The sequence below is a fragment of the Diospyros lotus genome, chromosome 1 (assembly GCF_014633365.1).
Source record: "Diospyros lotus cultivar Yz01 chromosome 1, ASM1463336v1, whole genome shotgun sequence".
Taxonomy (NCBI): Eukaryota; Viridiplantae; Streptophyta; class Magnoliopsida; order Ericales; family Ebenaceae; genus Diospyros; species Diospyros lotus.
In genome coordinates, this window is record NC_068338.1 from 22,999,558 (window position 1) to 23,017,312 (window position 17,755).

General features: G+C 34.2%; 1 protein-coding gene across 8 annotated transcripts in view; it reads right to left on the reverse strand.

Annotated features, from left to right (window-relative positions):
- Positions 1-17,755, reverse strand: part of LOC127804460 (DDT domain-containing protein PTM) — a 76,095-nt gene that overhangs the window by 44,341 nt on the left and 13,999 nt on the right. For 5 of the 8 annotated variants that reach the window (XM_052341325.1, XM_052341335.1, XM_052341360.1 and 2 more), the window contains exons 4-6: positions 16,575-16,863; positions 15,314-15,453; positions 14,474-14,931 (exon numbers count right to left, since the gene is read on the reverse strand). In XM_052341325.1, coding sequence (XP_052197285.1) covers positions 14,474-14,931; positions 15,314-15,453; positions 16,575-16,863 — 887 coding nt within the window. Of the gene's footprint in view, positions 1-2,883; positions 4,577-4,750; positions 5,351-8,110; positions 8,140-14,473; positions 14,932-15,313; positions 15,454-16,574; positions 16,864-17,755 lie in introns of those variants that run through there. The other 3 variants (XM_052341351.1, XM_052341356.1, XM_052341332.1) reach the window with 3 other exon arrangements.

A 17,755-nucleotide genomic window follows, 5' to 3' on the forward strand; every position in this document is an offset into this window, starting at 1 on the left:
ATATATGAGCCGGGGTGGAACAAGAATATATGGGGGCAAGATGTAGAAGAACGTAGAACATGGAAGAGATAACCTTCAAAATTAAAAATAGTTTGGTAGTGTTGAATAGAAATCTGGCATGACAGGTTCAGGGAATAACATTGAAGATGCTTAAAACCAAACCGCTTGCATCATCAAAAGTGTCTGGCATTCTAAACCTTTTACATCCAACAGTAGTGCTAACCGCTTGTGGTACAGGCAGCTTTAAACCACGGGAAGAGAGTGATCAATCAAAGAATTAATTCCCACAGCAACGTAGGAAATTGCAACCAAAACAAACACTAGATATTCTTCAATGAGAGAGGAGAGTGAGATAAAGATAGAGAGACCTGTCCAACAATGGCCGCTAAAGGGAAGCACCGTCTTCCATAGGAGGCTCGGTCTGCTCCTTCTTGGAGGCGACAGAGACAGCAGTACCATTCCCGGATTCGAGAGTGGCAGTTGTAAGGAATCGGAGGCGACTGGGAAAACGCTTGGGCTTGAAAGAGACGGAGAGAAGGAGAGCAATGAGTGTGGAGCATCTGATGTTACAGAGATGAAGATGCTGGAGCAGAATGCGTCATTTGGATTGCAGCATTGCTTTCTCTTCTGAGTGTGGCACATTGGGGGAACATACAACGAGGTGACAACATTCAACCGAGCATATGAGGAAATTGTTGCTATTTTTAGAACCTCAGGAGTATTAATATTAAAATGAACAAGATAAAAAAAGTATTAAGATAAATTTGAAATAATTTTTTAATCAAAATATAAAATGATCAAGATAAAATTGGGAAGCATTCCAAGATTTTTATCAAGCTGTTTGTTAAATTTTTTAAAATGTATTAGAGAATACAAATGTCATTTTTTTTTTATCTGTAAAGATCAATACATGCTTATCTTGAGGGGGAGAGATAAAACATATATTGAAATATCAAGATAAAATGTCATTAATCATTTTTTTTAAAAATAATCAGATAAACTTAATAAACATGTTGAAAATGATAAAAGTTCGGAATTCATCCCATATTTTAATTAACAAATGCCCTCTAAAGATATTTGGTAGCAAAAAATATTATTGATACTCTTTGAATTACATCTTGAGTTATACAATATATATAAACTGATAAAAATATTTCTCATTTAAAATAATAAGACGGTGAGGTACATGATTAAAATATCCCTCACCTAAGACGGATGAGACGTGAAGGGTATTTTTGTTATTTTACATGCATTGAATAGCCCAAAATATAACTCAAGGGATACTAATAATATGATCCTTTATAACTTCCTATCTAATGTAACCATTATAAAATAAGTTGTCTTTGTTTTTTTTTTTTTTTCTTTTCAAATACATTTGAGCATATTTTGATAGTTTCTAAGTAACTTTTCAACTTTAAATTTAATACATTTAAATTTATAAAAATTTAAAATAGTATATTTTAAGTATAAATTAACCTATTAGTCTTTGAATTTTGTATTATATAAGATTGAAATAAATTGGTTATTATTCTTTAATTTTTGACATTGTAACCACCAAACTTTGATTTTTATTAAAATTTAGATGAAGAATTATATGAAATGGATTAAAATAACATTCAATAACATTAAATGATTCTAGAGTTTATATTAATATATATTATGCCAATTTTTGTTAAAAAAATGACAAAAAATTAAAATAAAAGCTAAATCTTAACAAAAAAACGAAATCTAATAATTGCGATAACAAAAATGAGTATAGTGAGTAGTTTCTCCCATAGCAAAAAGTTTAGACATTAATGATGTAATTTACTCTTTTTAACTTAGATTTAGTATAGTAAAATCTATAAGATATAAAAAGAGTTACAATATAATTCGAATATGATAGCATATTAATTTAAAATATTATCAAAATTATTAAATATAATAATAAATATATTACTATGTTTTAAGAATATATATTAATGTTGTAATTAAATAATATTAATACATTATTAGATTATATTGATTTGTAATTATATAATAATAGTAATATTACAATTAATAATATTAATATTATTATTGTTCGAATACAATAATAAAATTTATGTCCAGAGATTTGTCTTCAAGTTTTGAGAACTCTACAAAAAAGAAATTGTTAGAGAATGAAAGGCGTTTTCCATACAAACACTTCGATACTAAAATTAGATTTTTGAAAATTACAAAAAAAATACAAAATTCTTAAATTAATAGAAGTAACTTACTTGAGAGCATAGTCTTTCCCTATTTATAGTTAGAATTGATAAGAAATTATAATAATCCTTGATATCTCCATATTAGGATTGGACATTATAAACTTTAGAGTTTTGACATTCATTTTTAGGAAACAACAGCTTATATAACCAATCCTATCCAATAGAATTATAACTTCATATGTTGTTGTTACTATTAATATATTTTGGTTCACAATTTTTTAAAAGTCTTTAGGTGCACACAAGCTAAGTAAATATAAAAATTATCAACAAAATTATGAACTCAGGTTCGCAATTTCAAAAAGTTTCTAACTTAATGAAACTGCTTGTGTATTTTTATGGATTTTACAACAAAATCTATTTTGCCATCTTTGGGTGTTACTTTCTTTAAAAAAAATTACCTACTTCTAATCAATTTTGCACAATAAATTTAAGCATAATTACAAGAGTTTCATCAAAAGAAGCCATTAAAATAGAAATGAAAAAAAAAAAAAAAAAAAGAGAATAGAAGAACCACCAATCCCACACAAACAATTCATCACATCTAAGAAATTGGCAATATGTTTGGCATAGAGAAGCATTTGAGACGAAAGGGCATACAAGTCCCTCAGACTCAATGAATTCAAAGAGTTGAGCTCAAAATGGATGACAGACAGGTTAGGGGACATTTAGATGACAAATGGGACCCTTTTAGTTTCGAATCATACTTCTATTTCCCATTTAATCTCCAACAATTACAAGTGCAGAAGCAAAAGACTAAAACATCATAAAAAATGATACAACAGCCGTTAAAAACCAATGCAATTTCCCTACCTTGATACAATCTACATACCTTTAGAGGGCACCCCCACTGCACAAGGCATGTCTCTTTGTAAGGGTAGAGGAAAAGTCGTCTTTGTACACTGTCTTACCATCGTTTGCAAATAAACTGTTTCCAACGCAGACTATTTACAAATTCTGCATTAATAATTTTCCATGAACTACTACATCTGTCAAATGGCAGAATGTTAAATTACAATTCACATGACTGTCAAATACATAGGCTGCTAAACCCTACCAACATCTTTCAACAGCTACATCCATGCCGTCCAATATCTATCAATTAAAAACTACAGAAATGGTAGGGATAAAAAGCAGGAAAAATATAGGGAATCCAAGTTAAGGTAGAAGGAATATTTGCACACATGTTCAGCAAACACCTAAGCCTCTTGCATGCATGCTCGATGAGCTCAAGGTATTGGCTCATCTACACAGATGAACAATGTCATGTACCCATGGTTGAATTTTCCTACCTCAAAAACAATGCTATACTTTTTTAAGAGTCATCTTGCAAGAAAATTAGATACTACAAAAAGGATAAGACGCAAATCTCAAACTAAACTCCTTATTTTCAATAATCCCTATATCACTGTTCAATTTTCAGCTAAGATCTAAATGACATTTTCTTTTCCTATCATTTACTTACCTTGTCTGCATCGAATTAGAAGATTCACCTACACTGATCATTAAGATTCACAAAGGATTTCTATCTCTCTAGGGTAAAGGCAGCCTTGTTAAATCAGTCAAAGTATAGATTGAAAACCTAATCCATTCCATCTTTTCTTCCCCATCCACTATTTCTCCTGATGCCTTACTTGCCATAGTTGCTTGAGTTTTATGTACAAGCAAAACTGAAAAGGCAGTTTGACCAAATCATTCACCATGCATATGCCCCGGTGACAGTGTGTTTGTGGATGCCACATCAACTTCAGACTTGGATGACAGGGATTCTGTTTTAACTAGGGTACTAGCTGCTACAGAGTGTTCTGTGGATGACAGTGTGTTTGTGGATGCCACATCAACTTCAGACTTGGATGACAGGGATTCTGTTTTAACTAGGGTACTAGCTGCTACAGAGTGTTCTGTTCCTGAATCAATTGTACTTTCTGCCAAAGAAGCATGGTCTCCGGATTCTGTTGACGGGTCTAGTATCTGCTCCTCAGGAATTTGAATTGCTTCTCTTATCTGCTGCTCATTACTTGCACATGTCAACTCATTTTCTGCATTCAATTGGTTCAAATTAGGAACATTCCCTGGTTCCCAATCCGTCCGACCAGACTTGTCATCAAAAGATGGATGTTTTGCTTCTTTGTCTGCGTGGAACTTATGCTCTTCCAGTTCCTCAGCTGAAACAGCAACAGGAATAGAGACATCCTCATTCAAATTGTCCAGTTGGGCCTCATCACTAGTCTTTCTGTGCAAATGGGGGCAGATAGGAGATGCCCTATTACGGCATTTGTGGCACCTAAATCCGATGAGATTACTAAAGTTTTCCATCATAAGCCCAAAGGCATCTCCATGGTACCATTCTGCCAAAAATTTGAAAAGAGTGTAAAAATTTGACAGGAATTAACAGCAAAAGCATGCATTCTCTAAGTTAGAAGGATCCCAAGCTGATTAATATCTGTGCCTCAAAAGCCAAATGGTTATCTAAAACCCACCATATAAAAAATAAAAATTAAAGATAGATGGATATTAGATACCTCCACAGATTTCACAACCAACATAGTTTAATGTTGATGCAAATTCCTGCTCCCCACAGAGACTGCATTTGGGTCGATCAACAATGTCAGTCAACTGTTCAGATGGGGCAACAAACTTTCTACTTCGGAAGTGCATAACACGCTCATCATTTGGCTTTCTTGACAAGAAGACACCATTGAGCCAATAAGCATGACATACTGGTGTTCTTTTCTTCTGCCAAGTGCCTTTCTTTGGTCTCTTTGATATCACTTTCCGGGACTTTATTTGTTTCCTTTTTCCTTTCTTGCGGCCTCCAGGCTTTTTGTTTTGCAAACCCACATATTTGATTTTCCTAGGAGAACGTCGCAGAGGTAACACTATGGTATCTTTTTTATTTTTCGCCTTCTGTGGTATTTTTTTATCTTTACTGGCCTTCTTACTAATCCTGGGGCGCAATACTCTGCAGGCACTGGAGGCTTTCTTACTTTTCTGTGACTGTGCTATCCTCTTCTGCTTCTCAACCTTCAGAGGGTTCCCATTGTGGCACTTGTGACAAATCCATGTACATTCAGTAATGATGGGTCCAGCAGACTTCCTCACATGTCTCTTATGGAAAAAGCCTGAGAATCATATTCCAATCGTCTTTAATAATCATAAACAACAAAAAACTAGAAATAAATCTTGAAGGGCTATGGATAAATACAAACTTATCAAAACATGTACAAGTATGCTTACACAGAAACATTGTGCGTCAGTTTGAGTAGCAAGTATGAAACTAGAAGGTCCAGAAAACCGCCAAACATTTGATAGTAGGCGACAGGAAGACTATTTGCTATACAATTTTATCAACCATAAATCATGAAATGGAGCACGAGAACTCAAGAATCAACATAGAGTTTATCTACTACAAAAAGGAAAATGAAAGAAAATTGGTAAACTTCAATTGTCCACACTGATTGGAAGTGCAAGGCTGTTTAACAAGTTTCAGCCACTGAAAGAAACATTCTTTCATCTAATTGGTTATAGCAGAAGCTGGAGAGAGAGAGAGAGAGAGAGAGAGAGACTCAAAGTATCTTCAAGGGGCAAAACAGAAGAAGGAATCCTAAATTAGAAGGACAGTTTAAAGGCGGTGAACACAGAACAAGTAGCACAAACTTGAGACTGTTTTTATCATCCAATCGTATGGCAGAGGATCTAAAATGGCATAAGAAATAAAGAATAATAACAGGGGAAAAAAAAAAAAGGAAAAATAATCTAAGGTAGCCAAATATAAATCGGAATACCTAGGGAGAGTTAAGAAGTCTATCATGTTACAGTTGTCAAGTACTTGATAACAAATGTTACTAAAAACTGAAGAAAGAGGTTCACCATTCTCAAAGATAATATTGTGAATAACAGATGTGAAAATACATGACACTAGGTACATTAGACTACTTATGAAATGAGGCATGGAAAGTAGCTATTACTAATAAGCCATGAAATTAAAAATTAAAATCAAAACCTCAACCTCATGAAGATCATGGGTTGAGAACAGCTGAAAATTGAAATCTATGAGATTTATATCTCCTGCTGTTCATCAGTGGCTACGTTGTAGATGGTTGCTTGTTCAAGATTTTCACTGCATCAAATCCTTCTTGGAGAGATTTAATTCATTTTAAATTAAAGAATTCAGAATGAAAGAGCTCACTTTGACTAAACTCTTAAGAAGGTATTTTGATATTTTTTTATATCTCACAAACATAATAAATTAGTTCCCTACAACCAATCAACTGGTCCAAAAGCAATTGCTAAAGCCACCAATCTGTATCTAGATGAGTTCAGAAAGGAAGCAAGCAAGCACAAAGCTAGATCCCATGCAAATTAAAACCAGTCAGCATCTTGTGAATGAACTATTGCTAAACCAGTTTTAAAGCATATTTAGGTTGATTTTGTTAACACTCAACAGATGATTTAAAGTACCTTAGTGTAGCAGATTGAAAAAACTGTAGAGCAAAACTTCAAAAAATATCTGCAGGAAACTTTTTTATGCCTTTCTTTTCTTCTGCCAGTGAACAAGTGCACGGTTATCTATATAATGTTTGCCAATGTCTGAAATAACTAAACAACCTTAGTAGAAACAAAGGAAATATTGAACCAATTCTTTCTAGCAGGTGGGATGCAAATATTCAGTTTCTGATTGCACATCAGGCTATGATAACAGTTATATGAAAGAGTTAAGACAAACTGTGCCTAATCCTATAGACCATATGAGCCACCAAAAACCATTCAGATGAAAAATTAGATAGCCCTAAGTTCCTAACTTTAACTAATTTTTCCAATTTGGTAATTGGTAGAAACGCCATACCAAACAGTACCAAATGGTCTTTCCCTTGTCATCAATTTTTTGAAAAATAAAAAAGTGAAATGTCAAAAGACCAGAAAACATAGAGTAATTCAAAAAAACTGACTTCGAAATATCAATCATTGAATTTGTTTAAGTATTATTCACCATCACATTTTAAGAACTTAAAGCTATTAAAGAAAGTGGTACATTTTTTTACATTAATTTTAATACTCTGAACACAAGAAGCACCCCCAAGAAAGGTCAAACGTCAAACTTTCCTTCGTCATTGGTCAAAGACATGGAACTAGTAAAATATTTAGTTGGTCATCAGTTTTAAATACAAAATCTCTTCCCTACTATGGTATCATACAAATTGATAACACTTACCTAAAACCTCAAACTGTTAGTGTGCTGTTAAAACTTGAAACCCTAAAAGTTTTAATTGTAGAGATCAGGACAATAAACCCAACAAGAAACAAAATCCAAACATAAAAAAAAAAAAGAAAACGGAAGGACGAAAGGAATAAATATGCAGTACAAAGCCTCATGCAACTGACCATTGAAGTTGAGCTTGAAAGTTTTCATGTTCATAGAAAAAACCTCATATGTAACATACCATTGAATGCATAACAAGTATTCCAATCATGCATCATAACATGAATAGTACCTAATTGACATTTCATTTTTAACTTTTAAAAAGAAAATCAAATTTTGAAGAGGACCTTGCCAATTTCCCCTTGCTATGTTTCAAAGTCAAGTTTGTTATGCATTCGTTAATGTAAAACAACCTTGGACTCTACAGCTTCATCAAATCAGTATCAATCCTGGCTTATGACCAACAAGCAGATAAACTTCAGACCTAATTTTAGATAAGACAAACATGAAATTAAATAGCTTGCATTTATTGCACACACAGCATGGTGAGATGGTTTGGCCAACTAATTAGCCTCCCTAGCAATGTATTTGTCACCAACAAATCAGTTGCAATAATCGCAAGGGATGGGGAGGATTCAGAGGAGCAAAACTTGGAAAAAATTTCTTATAATCAATTATTTACCTTTACAGTACTGGCAGCTCACTGCTTCCCTGCAAATGAAAGGAAAGGAAAACAAATTAGAAACTTGATATTAGTTTGAAAGGGTAAAAACAAATCGTAAATCAAGCTTCCGTGTATCATCTGCACAAGTGGTAGAACTACATATTTACCCAAAATTGCTCAAGTAAAAATAGATGTTTGTTGTGGTAAACAATTTTGGGTAATGGTTCCTGCACAAGTGGATAGAACTACATATTTACTATAGCAAACCATTTTGGGTCAAAAGATTTGGAACAAGACCTTACAAAGATCCAACACTTGGAACCAAAAATTGTTAATATAGTGAACCATTACCCTCCTACTAATTTGAAGTATATATACACATAAGAATGTCATAACTAAGAAAGATAACCACCATAGAAATGATACGAGAGAAATTTTAATTCCAGAGACAAGATCTCATCAAGATGCATTTTTTTTTTTTTTATCAAGATGCATATATTTATAAAGATGCATGTTGCAAGAATTAAAGAAAGCTTCATCTACTCTAGTTTTATTGTGTGCCTAACCTATATAGCATACATCCAGACATATCATATCAATTTGATCAACACCAAACGCACCAATGCAACAGACTCTTAGGGACTATAGCATTCAATGTATTAGAAAATGTCTACATCATACTAGAAACACTTTTCAATAAATTAATCATTAAATACTGGATATTTCTATTCATGAGTTTATAGTAGAATGATGACACTTATTTAAACCATGAGCATAGAGCAAGCTAGTATGAGTTGCTTTCTCGCTAAACTTAATCTTTCGGACCATATTATTTTCTGATATTAGAAGCATCATTGCATACTTTACATCATTATCATAAATACTCGATGTCAACAGACAGGATTTTCTGAAACAGGTCCTTAGAATCCTCAATGTAGATAGGTACTTACTTAGCCCCATAACTACATACAACAGGAAAAGAAAATCCAATGGGGGATGAAGTAAAACTAAAAAAAGTTCCTTTTTTGCGCTAAGTAAAATTCCTAAACAATTAAGTCTTGAAATAATAATCTATATCAAGTTCTGGATATTTAAATTTCAATTTAGAATACGTGCTAATTTTTTAGTTTTGATAAATAGAACATATGGCAATAGTGTACACATTTCTAGACAGCCTAAAGAGGTCGAGTATGCCATGCACGACATACTCAAACTCCTCTCTACAAGTGTTCATTCTACATGGTGTTCAAATGAATTTTGAAAAATGATCTGCATTATTTGTTTGGCCGATGTGATTAACATTGTTCCCAGTTGATTGTACTTATAATGCAACATTCATTTATTCCTTAATCAATGAAATTCCATCATAAAGATATATCCAATCAAAATGAGTTATATAAGCCTCATTCTCCTATTTCTAACTTGGTTTCATAAATCCAAATGTTTTAAGGAGACATTGCCAGTCCATTCCCCTATAATTGTAAGCTCGACTTCTGGAACATTAGCTGCCTCCACAGATAACTTTTCTTTTCTCCCACCATTGAATGCATTTGTGTTCAGCCATAGAAGAATAGTTTAGGGAAAATTAAAACAAAAACAGAAAACAAAACAAAGCTAGTGTTTTCAAAAAAGGAAACTGTAATGGACAGGAAAGATTGGAAATTTGAATACTAAAAGAGGGAAACTGGGAACATAAATTGAAGGTGTTGGTTCTATAGTGCTCTCAAGTTCATAATTCAACCCACCTGCAACACCCCTATTCTACCGAAAAAATAAATAAATGAATTAATTGGATATGATTTGAAATATATTCTTGGCCTTCAGTAAACTAAAAATAGAAAAGCATAAAAAAGGACAAGAATAAATAAATTGATCTTGCAGAGCATAAGAGATCATATGAAATCTATATAAGCAGGAAGAGACTTATGCAATCACAAGAAATCTATATAACCAGGAAGGGACTTGTGCGATCATACGAAATCTATATAAGGCCAAAGGGACTTGTGAAACACTGAATTTATTAGATGAGCAAGCCAACAAAAAAGGAACTTGTTCCACCTTCTGTTTTGCTCTCCAAATTATGCTTCCACCAAACCTTTGGGGTAAAAGATAAGCTATTACTTCCCTCTTTACGAAATCTCAGAAATATTTAGTATTCCTAAGATTCTCATCAAGCTACAAAGATTTGATAATTCCCATGATAACACTCCAAATTATGGAACAATGCCCTTCTGATCAATATTTTATTCACACAGGAAAAATTGTAAAGAAACTCTTTTTAAGTAATTAAAAAGTCACCTTCAAGATTAATATCTTATTTAGTGTTTGAACTCCAAACAAGAAGTTGGTCAAAACAATGATAAGAGGTAAAGTAATTATCAGACAATACATTTTTTCCACTTCAAACAATAATTAACATAGTAATATTAGAACGAATCTCTTATCAAATAAAATATAATGCATTTGATTTCTACTATTCAACACACATGCGCACACATATATGTGGATTCTGTATATATATATATATGGGAAACTACCCAAAAGAAAAAACTCTTTAACATATATTGGAGTCGTGTAACATATACCCATATAGGAAATTGTTAAGATTTTTTGCATTTTTTAGTCAATATAGTTAACATATACATCAGTTGCACCTCCATTAGGCACCATCTATGTAATGTACTAAACAACGAAGTAAAAATATTCAATTTTTACTATGTATCCTTATGTTTTGGTCCATTTTGAAGGCCTAGCTTTGGGCCTATAGGGTTTTTACATCCATGTCTCCTGGGTATGCCCAGTGATTGCTTGTACATTTGATCATTTATACATATTTACCGATTTGATCAAAAAAAAAAATATTCAATTTTAATCAAATACAAGAGGTTTAACATTAAACATCTATGTTAGCTAATAAAGGAGCAAACTCAATAATGCATACATTTTTTTACTACATTAGCACATACTATATTCAGTACCACATACCTTGAGTGTGTAATGAAACTTGAACTGTTCCACTATATTCTTTTAGCTCTTTTCATTCCTCTATAAAGTACACATATTGTGATAACATAAACTAGGATGGCTTACTCATACATATGGAAATGTTTCTATAGCTTTATAAGTTCAATAGTCCTAGACAATTCTTTTACAAGACACGAGATCAAATGACTAGAAAGAAAGGAGATTCTAGTGCCAAGGAGGTCACATCAATTTTTTGAAAAAGTAAATCGTGGTGTAGCATAGAAATTTATAGTTTGCACGTTAATAATCAATTTAAAATGTTAAAAAATCACCTAGGTGGCTGTCCAGGTGGTACAAGAATTATTAATATCAATATTCATAGCTAGGGGTTCGAATATACACCTACTAAGGGTGATTTGTGACAATTGCATATGTTGAGAGGATCATGATATTTGATTATGCTTTTTATATTAAGTAACTATATCTACTCAAATGATTTGTATGTACTATGCGTATGTCCTTCGAATATACTATTTCCTTATATTTGAATAAGATGCATGTATATAAGTCGTCGTGCACCTCACTTATGAAAATACACTTTTCACATTATTTTACTTTACAAGGTACTAGAGCATGCAAAGGTCATGAGCTAAAATCTCATCACAAACCCAATATTTCATTTGTTGCACACGTTTCGACCTGTTAGTTATGTTGTGAAGCCTGCTCATGCATGGGGGGCATTTTGAGAGTAAAAATAATAATATAAAAGAAAAGTTAATCCACAATCAACTTAAGCTTTTAGATCAAATGATGGTTAATAGTTCAAAATACAGGTCAAAAAACAAAAACAAAAAAAAAATTGAAGACATTAAAAATATTTGCACCTTAAATAATCCACCAAGGTGGTTGGCCAAGTGGCCCAAGGCATATTAGCACCAACATCTATAGTTAAGGGGTCAAATCTTGTCCCCTACACCTACAAGGGCGTTCTGTGATTATTGCATACACTTCAAAGAGAAGGGAGGGCGAGGCTAGTGGCGGGTTGGGGGCCTTGGGGGGGGGGGGGAGAAAATAATCCACTAAAGTGCTTAGTCAGGTGATCCAACATCCATTAATACCAACACCTATGATCAGGGCTTCAAATCTTGGCCCCTGCACCTACTAGGAGTGACTTGGGACTATGAATTGTATACTTAGTAGGCTGATGTTAAACTATGGCTAAAACCCATTGAAGGTCATCATCCTCACCAGTAGGTAGAGACTGCAATAGTGAAGTTTAGATGGGGTTGCCAGCCCAATCGACAACCCCCCCCCTTACCAGCGCTACCTTTACCTAGGAAAAATAATAATAATCATAAATAAAGCACTTCAAATGATGCTGTAAAAGTTAATATAGTTTATATCTGAAACATTTCTAAATCTATTATGTGTGCTTCTTTTACCTTTCCTTTTACGTTTTTCTTCTTCTTGTGTAAAATAAAAGCTAATTAACTTTAATACAAATCTGATCAATGAATGTGGTTGGACTAAGAAGGTGTTAGGCTTAAGCTTAAATCATAGAAGCTTATAAGCTGTAAAAGCTTATTTGGAAATTTCAGATTTTAATGAGTGCATTTTGGTCTTATACTTGGTTAACAAGAGCATTTTTGAGACAGCTTATAAGCTCTCCAAAAAAAGCTAGAGGGTTGTAGTTTTTGAGAAAAGATGTTGAAAGAGCTTCTAAGCCGGTTGGCTTATAAACTCTCCAAGTTACCCAAACAGGAAAAATGAAAGATAAGCTAATAAGAAGCCTATAACTCCCTTTGACCAAAAAATCAGCTTAGCCAAACACGCACAAAAGTCCTCTCACATGGAACTAGTACAGGACTAATAAAAAGAAACGAAATATATGTCTGGGGCAGTGTGAACTAGATAGTGGCCCCGTTTGTTGCAACTTAATTAAAGAAATTATAGCTTCTAACTTCTTAGATTATAGCTTCTAAAACTTAGAATAAGTTGTGAAATTGTTTGTTACAACTTCTCAAAAATTGTAGTTAAACAGTTGTGGTATTTGATATCATAAGCTGTAAAATAACTTATTTTTGTATAATTGTCCATAATACCCTTAATAGTTATAGAATGATAATTTAAAAATTAATTAGTGTATATGTATAAGTTTCAAGTGTTATAAAAAATTAATTAGTGTATAGAGAGAAAGGGAGATGGCGAGAGAGAAGAAGAGATTTGAAAATGGAGATGGCGGTGGAGAAGAGAGACCCTTGATTGCGTGACAGAAGAGTAATTCTTTGTTAAAAACAGGGGCAAAATTGTCAAAAAAATGTAACTGTTTAATCAAAAGTTGTAGAAGTTGGGGTACCCCAGCTTTGAAAAAGCCAGCTTCTACCCCTTCTAAAAGCTAGTAGAAACTATAAGCTAAAATTCTAAAAGGTAAAACAAACACTACATACCCACTTTTTTGAAGCTAGAAGCTAAAAGTTGCAACTTTTAAACTGCAACAAACAGGCCCAGTATCACCACATTATTAGGAAAATTATATGTTACTGTTGCACTAGATTTTAAGAATCATTTTTCTGAACTGAAAGAGACTAATGTAATCTTGGATCCAACAACTATTTCACAACTATGACTCATATTATTACTTAGTTTTGAAAATGAACAAGTTTTTGTGCTCAATTAATGATATAGGACCAATATGCAACCTTGCTGCATACATGGCTTCCATGCTGGGCTGACAGGGGACAGGTTAAGTAGTTCAGAAATTGCTGGGGTAAATTCATAATTCTGAATAAAGAAAAACATATGTATAGACTCAACACCCAGAGTTATAAAGGAAAAATCACCCATAAGCCCAGATAGGTAGTTTCCCTAGGGGACCAAGCCAAGCCTGTTAAGGATCCAAGGAACCAATGTGGTTTGAGCAGATGGGTCAACAATATTGAGCAGACTCAAGGTTTCACATGCATTATAACAAAGAATTCAGACTGGGTTCAGATAAATTTATGTTAGCATTGCAGGTCCCCACCAGGTAATGGAGAGGAAAATTTGGCTGTGAGCTTCTAAGTATAAGTAGACGATCATAAAATAAAATTTCCAAATACACAGGATAAGAATTTTTCGACACACTTCTTGTTTCTGAGATTTTTGTATTGACATAACTTTTCAAAAATTTCACCTTCATATTCCGCATGCCACTAAATTATCTATAACTCTTTCAAAGTTAAGATTAATCAAGCATCCATAAACCAGTAATAAAAAACTGTCAACTTTGGAGTTGAGTCCTGCGAAGACCAGAATTCTGAGAAGTATGTAAAGATACAACAACACAACAATCACAAGCCTTAATCCCACCAGATGGAGTCAGCAAGAGTATGTACAGATATGAATATAATTCTATGGGATAAAATAGGAATTTGATACCTGATCAAAACATCTTTCTTACAGTGCCCACACTGATAATACTCGGATTTTTCTGCTTTAGCAAAAAGGTACTCAAATCCTCTGTTCCTCGAGATTTTCCTTGTTATCCTACCACTCGCATTAAGTTTCCCAGAGCTCATCTTGTTAGATTTGCGGGCTATTCTCTTCTCTTCAAAAGCTTTCAAGAGATGCAAGGGAACAAGAGATTCTTCCAGCCAATATTTTTTTCTTCCACTAGAAGATTCTTCAACCGTATATCCATGAGTCACAACAACATCAGGGATAATTCTTCTCTTGCCAAAATCAAGAAGATATTTGACCACTGCTCCTTCAGTGCATTTCCGACGGATTATAACTTTCTTGAAGGGCCTTACAGATTTTCTAAATTGGTCCATCTTCAATAGAACATTGGTATTTTCAATGTCATCCCATCTAATATTTGCATCAAGCTCTCTAACCTGAAAAGATTATACTAATCAAACATACTGAAAACTTCAAAAGGCCAATGAACAGTTAATTCTTTAATTTTGCAAGGAGCTCAGGTTAATGTACCAAATATCTTCTGCAGATATGAAACCTTGTGGCCAACAAGTTCAAATTTGTGATGCACAATTATTCACTAGAGGATGATGTAAATAAAGCTATCCCGGATACAAGTGGGCTATCTAATCCCATATTGAGAAACAGAAGGCAAGCGGGAGCTAAGTCCTGGCAAATTCTGACTGCTCTTCTGTTTTGACCAAGACTGACCTCAATAATCAAATTACCCACGGGGATAGGTAGGCTAGGGAGGGAAGTACCACACGTAAAGATGCAAAGTGAAAAATTAGGAGCACACACCTGGAGAGCAAGCTGTTCCACACTTTTTGAATGCTCGACAGCAGCTCGCCATGCAACATGTTGGCTTCTTCGAGAAAATTCTGAACTATCCAGATATAATATTCCTGGAACCTTTGTACATCCACCTGTGTTATTCAAAGCTTGAAATGAATTCAGATAATATACAGTTCGGGAAAAACAGAAGACTACAAAACATAGTTACCAAAAATATTATATCTTGACAGTTCAAAATTTTCTAAAAGAAGCCAACATGCTGTCACACAAGCTGCTGTTGAGAATAAAAAAAGTATGTCTAGCTTCCTCTCCAGGTGTATGCTCCTGATTTTTCACATTGCATGTATTGTTGCAGCATTTCCCTCCCTGGTCATCAGTTTTGACCCAGGCCAACCACAGCATGCTCCTGCAAACTAAACTGGGCTACCCACATGGGATGTAGTCCAGGGAGGGCAACACCACACCTAAACATACAAAGAAAAAATCAGAAGCACAAACCTGGCAAGCAAGATGTTCCACACTTTTTGAAAGCTCAACAGCAGCTCGATAGGCAACATGTTGGCTTTTTCTATCAAAATCTGAACTACAAGGATAAATATTCCTGGTATCTTTGTACACCCACCTGCATTATTCAACGGTTCCAACAAATTCAGGCAGTACCCAGTTCAGGAAAAACAGAAAGACTTCAGGTATAACAAGAATATCTGAATTTGTTGCAAGCCTTGAATAATGCAGTTGAATGTTCAAAGATGCCAGGAATATTATCTGGTAGTTCAAAATTTGCTAGAAGAAGCCAATATGTTGCCTGGCGAACTGCTGTTGAGCATTCAAAATGTGTGGAACAGTTTGCTATCTGGATGTGCGCTCCTGATTTTTCCTTTTGCAAACTTAGGTGTGGAATTGTGCTTTCTGCTATTCAGTTTTGACCTTGGCTGACCTCAGCAGGCTCCTTCTACAAACTAATCAGGGTAGCTGACAAAGGTAGGTAGGCCAGGGAGGGGCAATGCCACACTTGAACATGCAAAGTGTAAAATCAGACACACACACACACACACACACACCTGGAGCAAGCAGCCCCACACTTTTTTTATTTCTCAACAACAGTTTGCCAGCTAACATATTGGCTTCCTTTCACAAATTCTAAACTATCATGATACAATATTCCTGGTATCTTTGTACATCCATCTGCATTATTCAAGGATTCCAACAAATTCAGATAATATTCAGTTAGGGAAAAGCAGGAGGCTAGAAAACAAAGGTTCCAGACCTTGTCGGGCAGCCTTCAAAGCCAGGGAGCGAGGCAAACCCTTCCAATTGAACAACTTGCGTGAGAGTCTACCACCCCTCCACCAAAGCAAGCCCAAACCTCTTGCCGCATTTGATGAATTGTTGGCCTCTAAATCTGAATAACGAGCACGTTTTCTGCCCATCCCATGTCTTGAAGATACACGTAGTGAACTGGACACAATATGACAAGCAGAGCCCAATATAGGAACAGAATCAACATGTTTTACCCAATCTGCTGAAAGTGCAAGGGGCCGCAAGTTTGACTCTAACTGCAGGGAGTCAATATTGTCAATTAGCACAAGTATATTGGAAGTAACAACAGAGAAGTTAGATACACATATATTAGACATTATTACAGTTAAGTTGATGTAATGCTTAAAATGTCAAAGAGAGAGCATTTAAAGAAGACAAAAGAATGTGATCCTTGCACATTTCATTTAAGATTATTAAGATTGCCTTTTTAGCACAGCTTAAGTATTACATTATACCAGAAACAACAAAGTTAAATGCACCACAAATCTTATTGTCCTTGACACTTTAAGCATTAGCATTCATGGCCTTTCTTCTGTTAGTAGTTGAATTTGCTTATGTTATTAGCTTCTATGCGAGTCAAAGTGGTCCTAGTATTAACATAAGTTAATCCAATACTCTATTAGATGTATATTCAGCTGCATGTACAGACTACCCATTCTTTCAAGACAACACCCAGTAAAATCTCCAGTAGCATTTAAACCATTCTTTTTTTCTTTTTTCTTTTTTCTTTTTTTTTTTTTTTTTTTTTGCTGAGTAGCATTTAAACCATTCATTAGAAAGATCAACTGAGGAACAAAAGCACAGAAAACCAGGAGTTTCAGTAGGTGCTTCCTAATGTAGTTTTCATTCAATATTTTGCAAGTAAAATATTTTTCTAGAATCAGATCCTTTTCTCAACCAGGAAGAGCGCTCTCATCTGCCTACCTACTCAATATGTAAGGTTTTTCCCCATTAAACATTGCAAAAGAGTAGTTGCAAGAAACCTTGGTATTGTGAGTCAGAATTTTGACCAACCTTCAAAGTCAAAACACTTACAACCCCAGTCTACCCTTTCCACCATTTCAGACAGCCTACAAGCTTCCATTATCTGCTGCTCATCAAACAAATACTTGTACCATGTGGAAATTT